The 21,661-nt window shown below is 33.5% G+C and overlaps 1 protein-coding gene across 1 annotated transcript; it reads left to right on the plus strand.

The window, feature by feature from the left end:
* The first annotated feature begins 59 nt into the window (after nt 1-59).
* LOC116108654 (F-box protein SKIP16-like) lies at nt 60-19,997 on the plus strand. Its single transcript, XM_031394898.1, has 6 exons — nt 60-426; nt 1,178-1,254; nt 16,272-16,982; nt 17,840-18,058; nt 18,758-18,864; nt 19,412-19,997. The coding sequence occupies exons 1-6, from the start codon at nt 60-62 to the stop codon at nt 19,488-19,490; spliced, it is 1,560 nt and encodes a 519-aa protein (XP_031250758.1). The 3' UTR covers nt 19,491-19,997.
* Nucleotides 19,998-21,661: the final 1,664 nt, after the last annotated feature.

Consider the following 21,661-nt stretch of genomic DNA (forward strand, 5'->3'; position numbering starts at 1 on the left):
ATTGGAACAATTCTAATTTGGTTTTAGTGATTACAGTAATTTTGGATCCGTGATTCAAAATGGATATTGTGAAACATTTTTACGAAAAGATTTATGGTGAAGATGCAAATGAATATCTTAATAAAATCAGTGATGATGTCACAGAAATGTACAATAAATATGCAGAGAGCTCTAACAATGGTATTGCTACATCAGAACCAGAACTGGTTCGCTATTTGAAAGATTCTAAATGTCCTCCAAGTGAAGCATTTAATATATTAGATTGGTGGCGTGTCGAATCTCGAACTTATCCAACACTGGCTAAAATTGCACGTGATGTCTTACTAATACCTCTCACTTTACCTATGGGTGATTCATTATTACGTGGATTTGAAGGCACTGTTTATCGTAATGATCTTGATGCTGACCTCCAACGAGCTTTGGGATGTACAAATATTTGGTTGAATTTCCCTGTAATAAAATAATCAAGTTGTTGAAATAAATCTATGTTCTCTTTTTTTTTTTTTTTTCCATTTACTTTATTTTGTTGTTTAAAATTAAAACATTATTATTTTTATACAGTCAACATAGCGGTCCATATGTTTTATACCTTTATATAAAATTAAATGAAAAATATTAAACTTCTCAAATTTTCATCTTTTAACTAATGTCTTTTTATATCTTTTAATCTTTATAATTGAAATTTTCATCCTAAGTCATATATATTCTAACATTATCGATGGACGCGCATAGTATTTCTGATTTTCTTCTTTCAAAAAATTTAAGTGGTCTCAATTATTACATTAATTTGTCATCTTATTTGGTGCTTTATTAAATTATACGCCACCCTATTTTGAAGCATTACTGTCATATTACACAAAAGTGTTGTGTAATTCAGGTCACACAACTCACCCCCAAATCAAACATCCTATCAAAGTATTTAAACATATTGTATTGGATATAGTAACACGCTTGACACACTAGCAGATAGTAAAGACTAATTTACAAGGATTAATTCCTATTACACTGTGAGTTGTTTATAGGAGAGAAAAGAGAAAAGAAATGACAAACACTCCTGATTTCCTGGCAGGTTTTTCAGATCTCCAGTTTCTTTATTGTAAATCTTAACCCTACATTGACTATAATGAAGATTTGCTTCTATGAGAGCCTGGGCATCTCATTCTTCTTATTGTTGCAGTTTACGCCGCTGTGTCCAGAGGAGAAGAATTGTTTATAAGAGCTGCGCACATCTACCGACTTCATCAGGTTCGCAAGGTTCATTTACATTGTCCCTAGTAGGTGATTTGTTGGACTTATTACAAAAACCTATAAACAGCAGCAAGACAGCAGAAAAACAGTAGCAAATAGCAGAAAAAACGTAGGAAAAAACAGCAGCAAAATAGCAACTAAACATTAGCAAAACAGCAACGTCAAGCGTGCAAAAGCACTATCCTGAAGATCAGAATTCTGCTCCTACTGGAAGAATCTTTGGGGCACAAAAATGCTCAACAACAGACTAACTTCAGGATTAAATTACAAACCTCCGTTTAGAGTGACACACTTAACAAGGTTTAAAAACAGTAATAGAGAACGTAACTAAGCAATGATGATTATAAAAGATAAGAGTTTAAAAAGTGTTTAACAAAATATGAAAATGGGAGCCAAAATAATTGAAGTGTATTCTTAATGATGTTACTCTCCAAATAATTAATAGTAACAGCTCATTACTACGATTTATTAATATATAATAGCTCCAATTACTTTGAAACTGTCACATATTAAATTAAAAGTAACAGCCACACGTGAAACTGCCACCTGTTTGTATTTTGAATACTATTATAACAATCTCCCACACATTTCAAATAACAAATCATCACTGATTAGGAATTTAATATTTATAATCGGTATCTTTAAACTATGAATCAGTCACTAAGTAACTAAACTTGAATTACATAAATTGGTGTGAAACTAAGTTTCTATGAACCAAAATTTCTTTATGAATTCAAAGGCTTAATTTCATCACACTAAATTTTCTGCATTATATACTATTTGCGGTTTCGCACTTTATAGCCTTGTGCCTATCTAGATTTCATGAATGCTCTAGTGATGCTGCCTAAGTTCTCATAGGAATAGGACCCAAATTGTACACTCACATAGGTGAATTTCCATAGGGTGTGAATTGCAGCTTTTTCCCCACCATCATTTTATGTTGGCTATGGGATTTCATTAAGAGTGATTTTACTCGATCTATTCACTACAATCAGTATATCTCACCATAGGGAGAACTTTTCTATAAATATAAAATTGATAATACTTATCAAGACAAAAGATGTTGTATTACCCTTATGAACCTACTTCATGGGATCCCAATCACATAGGCGAGGGCTATCATCATTCTTGCCTTATGCTTTAGAAATAATTCCCATCACGGACATGTATTCACTAACATCCTACTTAGTGGTTAGTTAGAGGATTGGCCATCGGCCAAATTTAACTTTGACTTCACAAAGTCAAGGCCACTATCCCAGATTTAGCAACTGCTTTATAATCATATGTCTATCCAGATATGTCTATTTCTCATTATAAATTTTGTTCTTTGCTCTTGCTATTGCAGCCAACAATCACAATAGATTGATACTGAAACAGGAGGGTGAGTTTCAATGGGAAGATCTACTAAGAGATTCCATAACCACTCAGCCTCAGAACACATGCATTTCTAAGGCGATAAGCTTAGGACCATGGTAGACCGAGCTATGCAAGTTTGTTTGGAAGAATTTTCATGACACGACAACTCCACAAGTGTAAAGATATAACCACTGTGGATTTTATTTCATCTGAATTTGATACCAATTGGTATTGAAATATCCTTCTAATACAGATGGTGGAACTTCCAAACACTAACCCATAATATAGGTGGTGTACTTTCACGGTGGTGGTTTTGTTGGGGTAATCTTAATGTATTGAGATAATGTCATCTTGTATTACTTGATTATCACTTATGGCTGTCAAATAACATAAAAATTCTAGTAATCTTCCAAAACACAATAGTAATTACTATTGGTAATATAAGAGGTAATTGATTACTTCCATTTTCTTAAATATTTAAGATTACTTAGTAATCTTATTTTTGTTACAAATTACCCTAACTATTAAAATTTTGGACATTAACCCTTATTTTGAAAACAATTTACAAAAATTTATGGACTATTTTATCCTTATACAAAAATTTTAGGACATAAATACCCTGTGAACTTTAAAAAAAAATTACCTAATAGGGGGGCCAAATAGTCGCGGGTCGACGTTTAGAATAGTGCATGACTGGTCAGATCTAACCAGTCTTGCACGATTTTGTGGTGTCCTACCAAAGTTGGCCATTCGATGCACGGTTGGCCAGATCTGGCTGTCATGCCCCATTACGACCATTGTCACCGCCTCAGCAGTGGCTTGAGGTGGGTGAGAGTGTTTTTGTTAAGTTTTAAACTTTTTTGTTGGCTAGGTGTTTTAACCAAATGTGAATGTGGGGGTTAAAAGAAATGATAAAAAAATAATAATAAAAATAATAATATTAATATTTAAAAAGAGGGCAATTTAGTAATTTAAATAACATACACCAATTTATTCCTTCCAACCAAACATATTAATATAACATATCACCAATTTATTCCACCAACCAAACATATTTTTAAATATTTAATAATATTCAAGTTAATCTATTTATCCATTAATATAACATTCTTAGTAATACAACATCTCCGAACCAACGCACTTCAATAAATTAGTAAAAAGAATCACTAGATCAAAAAGGATGTTCAAAAGGAGTCACAAACATCCTTTGTTTTTTAAGCTACCTCAAAACCCTTTCTTTTTGTGTAAAATCACACAAGCACCCTTATTGAAAATCTAATGAATTTTAAGAAATTATTGATACCAAAGAAGTGGGCCACTTCAATCAATAAGTTAATATCGATTAGAAAAATAACCCAAAACGAAGCTGGACACAAAATTATCTGGCCAATATATTTCAATAAAATCAATGATCAAACAAAGGATTATTTTTATCACTTGTCTTTAAGCATAGAACAAATAAAATGTGACTATAATTTAACCCCTCAATTTTAACATATAAACCAAACTGATGCCCAGTAACGCAACAATGGAAGCAAATGGAGTGATAGCAGAGGCCCCGGAAGTTGAAGCAGTTTCGAGGAAGTTGAAGGCGTAGACGAAGATGAACTGCCGATGGGGTTGAAGGGCCGCTGCCAGAAACTGTAGTGATCTTGACCTTCATGCCTTGGTCGCGGACCACGCGGTGGCCTAATGTGACACAAGCAAAGTAGCGTGTAAGGGCTTGTCCAATTTCACCAAATCATTTCCAAACTGTAGTGATCTAATTTTTTTTTTGTTATTATTTAAGCGTTGATTGATTATAAACATGTTTTTAAAGTTCGAAAATAGTTTGAATAGGTAGGAAACTTGTAGTCTCTACACATGCTCCATCTCTTTCGTTATCGTCGAATAAGCCTTAAGCCCAATTTGATATGTTAGATTCATGTGTTGGAGAGATGAAAAGCAAGAAATGGTTCGAAGAGATGTGAGGTTGAAGCAAGGAGGAATGAGGAAGCCGCGGAGCATGAGATTCATTACCTGCGGCGACAAAAATCTCCCGGCACTTCGGTTTTTCCTATCAGATCCAGACTTTACCATCTCTATTCTCTAACCACATCAACCAAATTTGAGTGTGACAAATGGAAAGAGAAACAAATTAAAGAGTTGAAAATAGATAATTTCATTTATGAATATTTAATGGTTAAATTAAAGAAGAAAAGAGTTGATGGACTCTTCTATAAAATACTATCCATAAACAACTCAACAGGATAATGATTCCAATGTGAGCTCCTTTTTAGCAATCCCAAGGATAATGATTTCCAATGTGGGCTCCTTTTTTAGCAATCCAATTCTTCCTGAATCTGCCCAATTTTGACCCAGTCTTAATGGGCATCAATGCATCACATACGTTAAAAAAATAAATCAGTCTCCATTAATATAACAATAATATGTATTGACAAAACTGATTAATTTTCAATTTTGCACTTAATTTGATAGAATCACCTTTAATATAAAATAAAAATGATAGATAAGTGTATACATTATCAAATTAACTATCACATTACTTGAAATATATCCTTAGAATTGAAATTTTAATGTTATTTTATATGTATAGCATTATTGTAAAAAATAAACATGGCAATTTGTAATTAGTCTTTTTTTTTTTCCGATAGCGAAAGTGGTTATGTCGTATTGGACTATCCGAAAGTCTTGTCCTCCACGAATTTCTCTTCAATTGATGTCGAGAGGAATTATTTCTAATATGACCGGTTTTGGACCCACCAATTGCAACTAAATGGGAACCAGTTCCGGATGGTTACGAAGAGTGACCACGTATTCCCACTTAAGTTTGATGGATGGAAGGCCTTTTGGTTTATTTTCTGGTACTTTTTTAATTTTACAAATAAAAAGTTGGTGAATATTACGTAGGATTGAAATTCATTATCCTTTTTGTTTTTTACTATACCATTTATCCCTATTAAATTACAAAAACAACAAACAAAACAACCCAAACACACCCCAACATTATCCGCAACCCTGGCACACGCGGAGTGTGGCCGAGTCATCGTATCGACGCACAACCGGCTAGATTGGCCGGTCATGCACTGATATGTCATTTTTAGCCAAATCAACCGGTGGATTGGTCAGAAAATGCTAGATTTACGGTAGATCTGGCCATTGATGACAAAATTGGCCGCATTTGGTGGTCAACGACGACCATATCCTGGCTTCGTTGACGACTAGCTACGGCTAAAGATCTGGCCGTCAACAACTAGATCTTTGCTGTAAATCTAACCTTTTTCGGCCATATCCATCGTGGATCTGGCCGGAAAAGCCAGATCAGCGCACTACGGCCAGATCCACTAGTAGTGTTACCATTATACAGATTCTGGCTAGCTTCAGTAGTGGTACTGGAATCTGGTAAATGTGGGTTGTTGGGGTGTTTTTGTCTATTAAAAAAAAAAAAAAAAATTGGGGTATTTAGTTAAATTAATAAATTTAGGGGGTTTAAATAAATTAAATAATATAGATAAGAGAACCAAAGACCAATTTACTGTTTAACTTTATTGGAAAAACTAGAATGTTTTTTCAATCTAGTATCAAACGGACCCTAAGTTTTACCCTTGGTTTCATAAATTTTTAGATTCTCACCTTTAAATTAATAAAAAATTATTTGAATCTGAAATGAATCTCACTCATGTGTGACGCCAGTCTCAGGCCAATTTGGCGATTAATGGCGTTGACCAGGCCGGCTTAAGGGGTAGGCAGGTGAGCACCTGCCTAGGGCCCCAAAAAATGGGGGCCCAAATTTTGTATAATTTTTTTTTTTTTTTTTTTGACTATCTTTAAAAATGAAATGATTTATAATTTCTTATCTAAGTCAAGGGGCCCCAAAAAAAGCCATAAAAACCCAATTTATTATAAACTTTTACATATATACCACCCAAAGTTTAACAAAATAGTAAGTTTGTACCTCTTTTTATATTCTAGTTATACTCAAATTAACACTGAATCCTTTTTAACAATGGGAGACTAAATAGTCATTTACATATCTCAAAATATCACCCCAATTCAATCCAAAATTTGACATTCACATAAATCATCTCCAGCCCTTTTCTACTGCCAGTGGTTTGGAGTTGATTTCTGTCAATTTTGGTTTCGATCGATTTTCTCACCAAAATCGACCGAAATCATCATTTTATCATTTCAACCTTGAGCCCTCGATTTGACTAATTTTTGATGAATCTCGCAAACCAACTCACCAAAGACATAATTTCCAGCCTTTTTGGCATGTACCTGACATGTTGGCCTTCCCGACACCACCATCTTCCTCCCCTCAGCCCTCTCACTAAAACCGCTATCAACCTATCCGTTTACTCTGCTAATCGCCAGCCATCGATACCTTTTGGGTCGTGACTTCTAGGCCTTTCTTATCAATCTTGGCATTGGAAATCACCAATTTCACCAACACATTCTCCAACATCTACTATCCAAAACCCCCCACCAACATAACTTTGTTAGCCTGCCGATTGCTGTTCACCTCTCTTAGTGATTTTTTTATCTCAAGAGGCAAAATAATAAAATAATATAATTTTTAATATATGCTTATATTATTAGAGGGCCTCAAAGTAAATCCTGCCTAGGGTCACAAAGTTCTAGAGACGGCCCTGGCGTTGACGCGCACTACCAGGCTTCAAGGGAAGGCGGTGGCTGAATTGGCTAGGGTCCTTTGTCGAATTAGGAAGTGTGCCAATTCAGAATTATGATCTTCATGCCAGAATCGATTCAAAAACTAGAAGAAAAAAACAACACAAAACATGTCGTTAACTTATCTTAAAAGCCAATTTTCACACCATGCAAATATACATTCTAATGCAAAATATCCAATGGGGTTCGATCACAATGAAAGAGGGTCCCATGCAAAGTTAATGGTTTGTTTCAAACTTTGTTTTCACTGAAAATGTTACATCTACATACTTTTTAAACTTTTTACATAACCCTAATATGATAGTCACAATGTCAGTTTGTAATGAATTTTACTTGAGTTTTGATAGATAAATTATAATTTATATACTGTTATATTGAAATTGTAGAAAAAATTCATGAAAAGAGACCATGGATGCAACAACCCTTTCACACTAGCATAAGAACATCCTATCCACATATCATGTGGGAAAATGGTTTACGCTGGAGTAAAAACAAATGGTTGAAAGATTTGTTGATGTTGTCGGTATAATAGCTGTCGCTTAGTTTTGATTGAATCGATTAGGAGCAAATGACAATTAATCTCCCTAAAGTATGATTGAAAGAAGTAAGAGTAACACTCACCACAAGAGAGGCCTAGAAAAAAAATGATAATCTATATGTTAAAAGTCAAGTGTTCACACCAAGCAAATGTACATTCATAATGACAAAACTGGATTGAGATTCCATCTCAAATGAAAAGTTAATGCTTTTTTCAAACTTTGTCTTCACACTACCAAAAATTAATATTATCATCGACAAAATATATATATATATAATTTCTTTTCATACAAATTTAAATTTTAATTCAATTTTTCTTGCTTTTTTAACTTTCTGACTGACGTGTTGACCACCACCAACCCGCAAATAAAAAAATTCGGATAATGAAAACAACAAACCACCTCACCTTCTTTATCTTTTTGACTGACAAAGGTAAAGAAAAACAAGGAAAGTGCAGGAAACAACCACTCACTGACCCTAGTTCCTATATACACACTCAAGGATTGCAACAAACTGAAGGAGTCATTGTGAAAACTGCCATGTTGGTTCCCTTGTTTCTGTGTAGTTTCCAACTATTATGAATCACGCAGCAATATAATATTTATAAAATTATTTATGATAAAATGACAAAGGATTTATTATTATTAGTCTTATGTTTTATCAGAGAATTGATAACAATGTCATATATGAAGACCTCTTTTAGACCCCATGATATGGTTAATTTAACCTTTGCACAAGAGAGACACAATCCACTTGACAAACCCGGTTAAATTTGAAGAAAGTGATTGAAGAAGTAACAGTAACAAACAATCACCACAAGAGAAGAGGAAAAAATAATAATTCTTTTATCATAAAATTCAATTGTTCACACCAAGCAAATATACATTCGTAATGTAGAGGGCCCAGCAAAGTTTATGCTTGTTCAACTTTGTGTTCTCATATAGATGTTGGGCTGTACGAAATTAAATACTTAAAAAACAAAAATCTTACCCATACAAAACCTTGTATGAATGGAGTTACAAAGTGACATCAATAAAAAGAAAAAAAAAAATCATTAAAACAATAATAGAGATTACCTTTATATACCTTTTTATATGTTTTTATAAAATAACATTGCTCATATAAATGATTTAGGATTATTTCGTTCATTATATGATACTTTTAAATGATTTAAATTGAAGTACAAATTTATGAGTCATGGCAATGAATTTCATTGTCACAACATCAACTTTTAAAATATTAGATTCTGCCCCATATAATATAGTATTATTTATTTTATTTATTTTAACTAATATTAAACTTATGGAGACTTAGTTTTATATTTTAACCGATGTAACCGTAAATTGTTAGATCCAATGCATATGAATAAAAAGGTTGAGATTTACACTTAAAAAAGCTAGACAGAATATCATCGAATAAGTTAGTTACTTGGTCAAATAGTGTTTTGATGAATAGTAAATCTCACTTAAGTTGGGTTAATTTTTTTAAAAATGAAAGTTTTCTATTTGTGACATATTAATGATTTCAATTTAGTAAAATTATACTCACAAATCCTTTTCACTAATTTTTTTTACAAATATAATGTTCAGTTCGTAATTGACCAATTATAATAAATTTTATCTATTCAAATATAATAACTAATAACCAACTATTATATTAATATTTATAAAAGAAAATTGTAAAAAAATGTTAACCAATTTAAATAGAGAATGCTACAGTTACCGAATTTGTGCATCGAATGACATAATAAAATCCTGACCATTATATTTTTATATAAAATAATATAATCAACGATCAAAATTTTATTATATTATTCGATATATAAATTCAATGCATAATTTTCGATAACTCTATCCTTTTTAATTAAATACAACCTTTCAATTTTTCTTGCTTGCAGGTGAAGAAAAGAAAAAAAAACGTGTGGACCTGGACCACCACCAACGCGCAAGAAAAATCTAAACCCACCACCACCCGAGGTGCATGAAAAATCAAAACCCAACCACCACCACTCCTTAGAACCTTCTTCTGTAGACGAAACTTCACGTGGTCCAACTCAAACTCCTGTCTGGGCCCAACGCCGATGTTGTTTTCTATCGGTCGTACGCTGAACAACCACTGCAGCGTGTCCCTCTCGCCTTTTCCCAATTCCACCTTCTTCTTTCATTTTGACTGCTACCTTAGAACTCTCTCTACTCGTATCAAATCTCAAACTCGCGACTTTTATGCGACACCTATAGGAAGGACAGTGTTTGACAGTTGGAGCGAGATCTTGTTCGTAAATGAAATCAAGCGAGTAATATGACTGTACCAACTTTATCACTTCTTAGTTTAACGCTTACTTCGGTTAAGAACTCATGCGGATTGGTTAACTTTTTGGCTTTATATAGTTGCCGGTCTTAGTGAGAAAATCCATCCTCAAGAATATCGATAACTATTACAAGCTCTTTAGTGATCCCTACTGCTACTTCTCTTTGCTCATCTGTCTTGTCATCTTTATCCGAAGGATTGCTCAAATTTCATCGCTCAAAAACTTGCATATTGATTAATAGTCTCATTTGTAAGGAAAGAGATGGAAGCGATATCCATTGGATCTGATCCTATTTTTGTTTTCAATAAGTATTTGTTTACTCATTCATGTTAAATCGATTTCAATCTCCACTTCTCACAAAATTTTATCCTCTGATGTCTCTGTAATGTAATTTACTAATGTATGCAGGTGGGACAGTTGAAAATAAGTGAGGGAATGGATGTTTAAAAGATTTAGTAAAACGGTACAAGGACAACTTGACCCCAGAAAGTGCTGGAAGGGTTCAAGAAATCATGGCATATCTTCAATCCCTTCAACGACAAGTAGTCCAGGTAACCATACATACTTACGTTGTATGGTACGTCCCTATTAATAACTGGATCTCTTATCATCACAATAAAACGTCTCTGCTTAATTACAGAAACAAGTTTATCTGAATTTTGGAAAGAAAAATGGGGTTTGTGGTTCTGGTTTTTATTCAAGTACATTTCTTTCAAATATTAGCATTGGGGTCCTCAGATTGAGCTAAAATTCTTCAAATCTGAAGAGCAAAATGCCAGTATTCACACAAGTGTTCTTACCTGTTATGATCAAAATTCTATTCCCCTAGTCTATCTATTAATCAAGGGCTTTGAGTACAAGTGCAAAGCACTGACCGGGGATGGTCCAAGGACAACTTATGCTTGGAAAGAAAATTTCAGTATTGTTTTATGGATAATGATATTCCTAAATCATTCTTTACACAATTTCAACATCATGATGTGAAATATGTCACAATCACACAAATTTTTAATTATTTTAAATTTTAATATTATAATAGAATTTGTGTAGTTTGGTATATATCACATCATGATGTAATAAAAATAGTAAAAAAGTGGTGTAAGTGTAGCATTACTCTTGTTTATATCCTAATCCATGTGCTGATACTAGATGACTTTATTATTTAAAATAATATATAATAATGCAAATTATTGTTACATGTGTTTACACTTACAATAGTGTATTCCTTTTGTAAATCTCATTTATAGTATTGAAAAAAAAAAAATTAGAAAGGAGAAAATTTAATAGAAGGGAATGAATATGCTTCTCCGTTCTTTTTTTTTCATTTCAGAGTATTTCAGTGAGAAAATATTTATTATATTTAACTAACACTACATAGAAAATAATTAGAATATTCTATGGGAAATGATATTACTTTCAAGAATACTTATAAATACGTATTCCAAAAAATAAGAGTAAAATATTAGTTGAATGATGTTAAATAGCCTTCTTTAAAAGTAATTTATTATATTTTTTAATTCAAGAAATATTTAAATTACATTAATGAAGTGGTTAAGGGGATTTTATACTAATGGGACTTTAATTAGCCCATGAGAAAAAAGACTTCCATGTTTATTTTTACAGTGAATACTCTGCTTGTCCAATCCAAAATGACAAAGTTTCTTCTTTTTCTCCTTGAAAATATGTGAAGGAGATTGAATCTTAGCCAACTGGGAGAAGTACCTGGATCTTCCGATGTCAATGGAACAGATATGAACGTGGACAGGGTCCTTTTCTCTCTCTTATATGAATGTATGAAGAAATTAAAGTCAGATAAATCTTATGTAATTTGTTTAGTTTTAGTACAGTTATGTGTTTACCATATACATGCCTCAACGATAAAGAAAAACATATATCTAGTAATCCTTGGAATGCTTGGCCAATGTCTCCATCCTGCTAGCAAACTATATAAGTTGACTTGGTTGCCTTTAATATGATTATTATAAATCTTAGTAATTTGTTAGTTTTATGCTTATTATAGGTGATTGAGTTGCGTGATATACTAGGAAATCTCTCCAACAAGAGAACAAATGCCTATGTTGGACCACTCCAAATCAAGAGAACACCTCAAGTGCTAAAAAAAGAAAGCTGAAATCAAAGGTTTGGGACCACTTCACAAAGTATAAAAAAGTGATGGCGAGGAACGGGCTGAATGTAAACACTGTAAGAAAGACTTGTAGGTTCAAGTAAGAGTGGAACCACACATCTCAACAATCATTAAAAAGTCGCGAGGTTGAGAAATCCAGTTGGATGTGTAAATAGAGAAAAAGAGAAAAGTCTGATAGATCCAGAATCGAATGGTCTGATGGTGCTAAAAATTATAAGTATGGCCTAAACAGCATAAAGGTGATATACTTAATGTTTACGACCAAGAGAGGATAAGCTTCTAGGGTTCTCCATAAACTCTCGGTTTAATGTAACAATTCAGAAGATTGATTACTTATGGTTCCTAATAATGGTTTATCGATGGAGTTGGGAATTGGAAATAGTGTATTTTTTGTTGGAAGGACGGGAAGATGTTCTCGAAATGTATCTTGAAGAAATTGTTGAGGAAGATCAAAACTTTCTAATGAAGGTGGAAGCTTGCGCTTGAGATTGGAACATAGACAAAAGTATGCTCTATGGTAGGAGATTCAGTATTTATTGCTGAATGTGGGAAAGTTATCGAGGATATAACAGCTGGTTGAATGAACGAGGTTCATTTCCTGTCATTCGGAATTTTTTGTTAATTATTTTGTCGCTATCTGGAACAGGTCAGGAGGTTGGGGAAAGTTATATGTCAGTTAAAGCATTTAGATTTGGGATTACTGCAGGACGTCATCAAATGTGAAATAAGTTTCAAGATGCGGCAGAAAAAGCTTTGTCCAAGGGCCAAAACAGTAACTTCCTTAAGCGTTCTCTTCATATGGTGGTTCGGCCGGAATATGCTTGAGTGGGTACTGGGATGTAAGAAGCATTTAGTGAACTGAACGATATAGATTCTGATTTCAAGTCTATAAAAATTTATAGAAAAGGAGTGGAACGAGGCAACTTTGATATACACATCGGTTGGAAAGTGTCAACTGATTGAGAGGAGATTTTTGTAACTTGTATGATTCTACAATTAAAACCGCAAATGTGTATTTCCCAATTTTAGTGACATTAGTTGAAATTGGTTCAGTGGGAGAAAGTGATGATCATAACATTTTCAGCTTTGCATCAAGGGCGGCGAGAAGAATTGGAGGAATATTGGAACAATTCTATATTGATTTTAGTGATCACAGTAATTTTGGATCCGCGATTCAAAATGGATATTGTGAAACAGTTTTACGAAAAGATTTATGGTAACGATGCAAATGAATACCTTAAAAAAATCATTGATGATGTCACAAATATTTACAATAAATATGAGGAGCACTGATAATAATATTGTTACATCAGAATCAGAACTGGACCGCTATTTGAAAGATTCCAAATGTTCTCAGGTGAAGCATTTAATATAATAGATTGGTGGCGTGTCGAATCCCGAACCTATCCAACACTGGCTAAGATTGCACGTGATGTCTTACCCATACCAGTCGTTTTCCTGTGTTTTCTTCATTGGCACGTGGAGCCCACAGCGCTCTTGATTATTATGATATTGACTGGCTCCAAGTAGCTTGTGATGTACAAAAGTTTGGTTGAATTTCCCTGTAATAAAATAATCAAGTTGTTGAAATAATATATGTTCTCTTTTTTTTTTTTTTTTTCCATTTACTTTATTTTGTTGTTTAAAATTAAAACATTATTATTTTTATACGGTCAAATTAGCGGTCCATAGTTTATACCTTTATATAAAATTAAATGAAAAATATTAAACTTCTCAAATTTTCATCTTTTAACTAATGTCTTTTTATATCTTTAATCTTATAATTGAAATTTTCATCCTAAGTCTATATTCTAACATTATCATTTTATCTCATATGGTGGTATGCAAAGGAGAAAAAACTATAAAGATGTATCAATTGAAAACATTATCTAAAAATTAACACTATTAAGAGAAAAATATGCCTACAGAAGAAAGAAAATAGAGTATTGTATGAATTTAATCCCATTAATTTATAATTAGTCTGTTATAAAATATTTTCACATTAATGTCAAATTATTCTGCTAATGGAATTTCTCTCATTTTTTTCTTTTTGTCTAATTCACTTACAAAGTACAGTACTTCAAATCACAAAAGAGATGGAGCCACTGCAAGAGCAATTGGTAGAGTAAGGAATTCAATTGAGAAAAGGCAATATCAAACAAGGTGTATTAAAATTTTAACTCCTAGATGTATATAATATACATTTAAAATAATATGTCAACACTCTTTTATTTTATTTATTTTTAAAATGTCAATTCACAATGAAATTAAAATTGTAAGCCCAAAATAAAGCTAGGAACTAAAAGGTAATTAAGAGTCAAACTCTTTACAAACTCTTAGGTCGCAGTTCCATTTTTTGTTTGAATTTGAAAAATTAAAAGTAAAAAACAAGGAGCTATCACCTAAGAGTTGTGAAAGACAAATTGGAAATTTGATTATAGTGTAATATAGTCCTAAATTATAAGTGGTTAGATAGTAGTATAAAAAACTAAAGTAAAAAAATCAATTTGTTATATCATGATCTATAAGAAACTATACTCTTTTTTTTAGTTAATATATTTGAAAACACTTTTACAAATTATGATAATGTCGTGTTTTACATGTTTAATTTTTGAATTTAGGTGGTACATATTTTTAATGCATGCATGATCCACAATGAGTTTATGGTTTACTTAATTTTCATGGAGTACATGTTTAAATGCAAATGTACCTTAATCACACAGAGTTTTCCTCATAACATCACTATACATTAATATGATGTCTTATGATTCGTTGATTGTATACGTAATTAAATAATATCATCTGTGTTTTTGTAATTAGTTGTTATATAATTAAACTTTTCTCTCAATTTTTTTTTATTAAACTAAAAATACACATCCTTTTCAAAATATCATCAAAATCCAAAAAGATTTACGATTAAAAAATAAATTCTTTTTTTTTTTTTTTTTGGAATATTGATAAAAATGAATTTAAATCTGTATTTTTGGTTATTTTTAGGGAAATTAATGGTGGTTTTATAATAACAAAATTTATCCATTATTTTGGTCAGTGACGGATCTATGATTTTTTTTTTCGGGGGGGGGGGGGGGGGGGGGGGGGGGGGGGGGCTCCAAGACCTGACATTGTTGTTAATAACTAGTGAAACTTTAAAAAATACCAAACCTTAACAAAGGAAATAATACAATATCCCAAAATTGAAAGAAATAATACAATAACATATTACTTTCATACTTGAATAAATCTGAGAAGCAAGATTTTGAGTAAACCTTAAGCACATCCCTTTTTTATTTATTTTATTTTTTTTGTTCGAAAGATTATAATATAAATTTTTATAACTTTAAATCAGACTTTGTTACCGGATGTGAAAATCCCAGCAACGTTACTGGAATCATGGCTTTTGCTGACGCATGACATCTCGTTTGTATCTAGTGATATTAGTAATATTCAATGTGTATTGGTACTCAACAATGGGTTACTTTGGTTGATGGGAGTAAAAGTCCTGGTAACGTTAATGGAATAATGACTTTAACTGGTTTGTGACATTGTAATTGTATCCTATAATGTGATATTAGTAGTATTCAATGTGTATTGGTCGCTCAACAATGTGTCACTTTGTTATATTGAGTAAAAATATCCTGGTAATGTTACTGGAGTAGTGGTTTTTAGTGACATGTGACATTGCATTGGTATCTTATTGCTAGCTATTAGTGATATTCAATGTGTTATCAGCTTACATTAATGTTACTGTGTCATTTTGTTAACAATAACAGTAACTGTCGCTATGCTACTATTGTGACATTGTACATTCTGAAAAATTTTGTTGTTGTGTTGGCGTGGTTTGAAACTGACGGGATTTGTTAGATCTTAAGGGCCTTATCTATCAGGTTAAGCTTTTAGGGCAAGTGTTAGTTTATAGGATTTATTAGTACTTTTCCCTAAGTCGTGAAGTAACAGTTTACTGACTGCTCTCTCAACCTCTCTCCACAGGCAACTTACCAGACATGGCGGGAGTCTTTTAATATGTATCCCTGGCCTCTTGTTAAACGGGTTAAAAGATGTTGGGATAGACTTAAAAACTGGTTGACCATTAACCTTCCAGAGGCAAAGGCTACACTTCGAAGGGGTGCATCAGAAGCAGATATCCAAGAGTTAGAGAAAATTTTGAAAGTGAAATTGCCTGTCCCCACAAGGATTCTGTATCGCTTTTGTGATGGTCAAGAATGCTCAGCTAACGATTTTGATAGTCGAGTTAGTTTGGGTCTTATTGGTGGCTACTGTTTTTATGAACATATGGTTAATGTGTACCTTTTGCCTTTAAGTCAAATAATCCTGGAGACACAGGAGATTACAGGTGACATATCTTTTGACAGCAGATCTAAGTATATCCTTGTGGCTGCTTCTTTGACGTCTAGTATTAAGTTGTTCTTCCTCAACTGTACCAGTGGCCAACTCTATGTTGGTACTAGGAATCTTCTCCCAGATGGAGAAATGCTTCCATGCGTTCCAAATGATCTGATAAATTTGCAGAATGCTAGCAGTGATCAGCAGCAGGACGCAATGTTACTATGGTTAGAAGAGCATGCCCGGCGCTTAGAAAATGGGATTATCAAAATTCGTGAAGAAGAAGGTATCCGAAGTATTAACCTATTTCCTGAGGAACCTCCCCTCTGTTCCACTGCTATAACCAATGGTGTGAAGGTATGTACTGCATTGCCTTTCATATGTAGCTCTTTTGCCCTTCTGATTTTATTGTACTGTATATTAATATGTGTACCATGACATGGTTATCATAGATAATTCCAAGTGAAATCCAAGAACCTTACTAAATTGAAACCTTTTCTTTCTTAAAGTTAGCAGAATGTTTTTTATCCTGTGTAATGTCTAGTCACGGTGCTGCTTCTTGTAATGTATCTACTCATATGGAAAAGTTTTGTCTAGTTTGCAAATTTTTTTAAGAAATGCACTCTTATTGCTTCTAGACTGCTATGTTGTTGCTGCTTTCTGCAGCATGCACTGCAATTATGTACATACAGTTCACTATGAGTCTGATGTGCATATACAACCAAATTGATGAATGATGTGCATTCTGTTGAACTTTTGAAAACACTCTGTTATAAGATCATTTTATTTTACAATTGGTGTAGAATTATTTTAAGTTATTTCATAAATTAATTTTCCTAATCAGAACCATAAATTTTAGTCAAACAAGCAAATCGTAGCTTTGTTTTTACAGGGTTACACCTCTTCAAGTTTCAAAACTATTGGTGCTTTTTTAATAAGTAAATATTACCTATTTCACATCTGGCATAATTGAGGAGTTTTGGATGAATTGCATTTGTTGTGTTCATTTGAGCCTAGGATTTCAGTGTTTATCATCCTAGCAATATAAGCTAGGACAATGTAGGATATTTGCACGCTCTAGCAGCTTCTGTGTATTAAATCTTATGGCATATAGAAGGTATTTATTTATTGAAAATTCTATAGGTGATATAAAGATAAAATTTTCAAAGTCATCTTGTTGTTATAAACCTTGTAAAAATTATTATCTACTACAGGTTCGTGCCTCTTCTGTGCTTATTCCGGAGGCGGCTGACCTTCGAGGTCATTCTGAGAAGTACTTGTTTGCTTATTCAATCCGCATGTCCCTCATGCCTGAAGGATGCATCATTGGTGGTATGAATTTCAGCTCCTGCCAGCTGCACCAGAGGCACTGGGTTATTCGTGCTAATGACGTTGTAGTATCGGACATTAGTGGAGAGGCTGTGATCGGAATGGTATGACTCAATTCACTTGTTATTTTTTCCCTGTGCATGTTCAGTGGAAGTTGTGTGTCACTTGTATTTCTTCTTTCAAAAAAATTTAAGTGGACTCAATTATTACATTAATATTTTCTGGTGCTTTATTAAATTATACAGCCACCCTTATTTTCAAGCATTATTGACAATAAATGAGTGCTTTGTTGTTATCATTTTCAACATGTTCTTGCTGCATAGGAAGGTGTTTTTCAACATCAATAGGAAATTTTTCTGGTGATCAAGTCATGTTAGAATTTTTTTCTTACTGTGGAGAATTTGGGCTTTTTCAAATCTGTGAAACAGTTCTGCCTTTGATGAATGTCTTTTTAGGTTGGATTGTCATATAAATATTACACAAATGTGTTGTGGCAACTCTCCCCCAAGTCAGACATCCTATCATAGTATTTAACATATTCTATTAGGATATAGTAACACGCTTGACAAACTAGCAGATATTAACTGACAAACTTACAATGGATCTAATTCCTATGTCACTTGGAGTTGTTTATAGGAGAGAAAAAAGAAAAAGAAAATGATCAAACACTCTCTGATTTTCCTGGCTGGTTTTTCAGATCTCCAGCTTCTTGATTGTAAATATGTAACCCGACATTGACTATAATGAAGATTTTCTTCTGTTAGAAGCCTTGGCCATCTCATTCTTCTCTTATATGTTTGCAGTTTCCACTCCTGCGTCCAGGGGAGAAAGAATTTGTTTACGAGAGCTGCACACCTCTACCAACTTCATCAGGTTCCGTCAAAGGTTCATTTACATTTGTTCCTGGCAGGTAATTCATATGAATCCTTTACATGTTGAAGCAGCATTCTTCAATTGAACCTTTACTATTGGCCCGACTTATAAAAAAGGGCCCCATTGATATGTACCAACTGCTACCTTTCAGTCCTTGTTCAGAAGCAATTAAAAAGAACTCATATTTGTATTCAGAAAAAGTATCTCTGAAGAGAATTCTGTTCAGGAAATGAATAGTCCATGATATGTTAATCAATAAACTTTTTCAGGCTTGTCCATTACTCAGTCAAAGCAAGCCTGAGTTAATCGCTTGCATTTATTGGCCTAGCGAAGAAGAGAATGTGTAACCTCCTTGGCTTCTACTGTTAAAATGGTTGAGCTGGGGAAGCAACATGTTGAAGTTTTCATATTGTTAAGACCAATCCTTCAACGTCGGACACCATATCATATTAATATTGCCATTTTCATTTTCGTCATTAATCTATATATTTTTCCTGTGCTTCCATTTTGTACCGTTTGTGTCTGTAAATGTTTTAGTATCCTCTAATGCTATTCCCTAATGTGTCAATATACTGTTCTTCCAGATTGGCAGACCCAAAAGGTCGTCCATTTGAAGCCGAGGTGGCAGAGTTCTCCCTCCGCTGCCCAGATTACATCTTCTGAGAACCATGTACATGGTTTTATATATACATATGCTAATAAATAAGCAAATACAATTTTTGCATTTGTGTATTTGACTTGCTTAGCCTGGTGGCAATCGGAAGGTAGCTCAGTACACAGAAACCTCGTGTGTAGCCTGTTTACATGTAAACCCTCATTTGGGTTACCATGCCTTGATTTCAGCTTGACTGGACTTTCGGAAACTGACTTCTGCCCTCACATTCAATGGAATGAAGGTCCAGGACAAATCGTTTACATGGCGTGTATGCAGCCCCCAGCCTTCGCTATTGATTGTGCAAATGTGGCTGGGCTAGAAATCACTGCCTGAGGAGTGCCTGCTCAGGAACCATGTTGGTCTTTTCTACCTACTTTTCAGAATTGCCAGATTGAGTGTTGTGAAGTATTAGTAATGTGTTATTGCATATTTTTGAGTTAAAAGCTCGTTGTGTTCATGAAGTGATTTGTTTAATGTAATTTTAGAATCACTTTTAGTGCTTTTTGTTTGTGGAAGTGTTTTGGTGGGTTAAGGGCAAGTGCATATTGGCTTGAGATTAGGAATAAGGAGTTGGAATACCCATTAAAAAATTAATAATGGGGTTTAAAAATTTTGATTTCTATAAAAATGGGTATTATTAATTTATTACAGCCCAGCAAGAAATCCCACATATTGATATCAAAGGCCAATAGACAAATAGCAAATTGCCTAGAAACTGAGTCCAAAGATTCCATATATTAAGGAGGTATTTTCTGCTCTGAAACCCTTTATAGTTTTATGTTTCTTGAAAGTGTGATTTCAGATTGGAAATATTCCAATGGAGGAATTTTAAATCAACTAATATTACCTTTCTTCATAAAATTCGGATTTAATCCAATAGAATTCACTCCATTATGAATGGGACCACTAGATAGCTTTCTGAAATTTCTAAAAACTTTTATATCTTTATTTTATTTTTCATTCAGAATAGTTTTCAATCGGTGGGTCCAAATCTGTCATTTTCCCGCACATTAAGAAATACGCAAGGAAGCTGAACTCCGATTGAGCACCAAAATCCGAACTATCGAAACCTTGTCGTCGCACTCAAAAGTCTTTTTTCCTAACAGTTCCTTTCACGTCATTTTCCATCGGGATTTATCCTCACAGCAGTTCCATCCGGATCGGATGTCGGATATTCGAAAGCCTTGGCGAATGGGACAATTACACGGAAGCAATATTAAAAATGGAAAACCCGAAAACTTCCTATAAATTGAAAACTGAAACTCGGATCTTAAGCACACCACCGAAATGTCTATGTGAGAGAGTATCAAAGCTCTCTTTGCTTCAATCATTTCCCGAATCCCTCAAAGGTCAGGCGCGCCTCCGCCATCGCAAACACCATCTTCCTCTCCCTCTACTATCGATTTAGAATCGCAAGAAATCTTTCTCCCAACACAATGGAAACGAGTTTCTGCAGCAGTGGCGAAATGTTTGCATGACATTTTGCTTTACATCTGCACTTGAAATAGCTCTCCTGTTCGCACAAATTCAATCCCAGCTCCCTGTTTCATTTCATATTCTCTCTTTTCTTATCTTCTTATCTTTCTTTTTCTGATTGTTGCAAACATCATTGGCCCGATTTCACTACCATAAGTCAAGTGCTGGAGCTAGTTTCAGTCATTCTTGTTGCCACGACCGTTGTCTTCACCATTGCAATTCCGTTTCCTCTGAGCCTCAAGTGTTTAACCTGGGCTCTGTATGACTCTCCTTATTAATTATTTGATTTCCATATTACTTTTAATCACTTATTATTGATCCACTTTTCTCATTCAAGTTTTCTTATTGTTGTAATTGTCCTGTACCTGTCTGATGAGATGATGATACAGCATATAGTATTTCCTCTGTTTTTGTAGTTGTAATAGATATGTGTAATATTTCCTCTGTTTTCAACTCAAATTTAGTAAGATCCGAATTAAGTCGTTATTTGTTAAGTTTATAGCGGATTTGTAAGATCCAATATCCAAATCAAAGTCTCTTATATTTTTCTTCAACATCCTCGTGAAATAACTAACATTTGGAACATGTAAAATGAAAATCGTTTATGTTGATGAAAACTAAAGGGAATACCAGATTTTGTAAATTGATTTTATATTATATTTGTTACATTTTATTTTTTATGTAGCTCTTTATCATATCATAT

The sequence above is a fragment of the Pistacia vera genome, unplaced genomic scaffold (assembly GCF_008641045.1).
Source record: "Pistacia vera cultivar Batoury unplaced genomic scaffold, PisVer_v2 Contig567, whole genome shotgun sequence".
Classification (NCBI taxonomy): domain Eukaryota; kingdom Viridiplantae; phylum Streptophyta; class Magnoliopsida; order Sapindales; family Anacardiaceae; genus Pistacia; species Pistacia vera.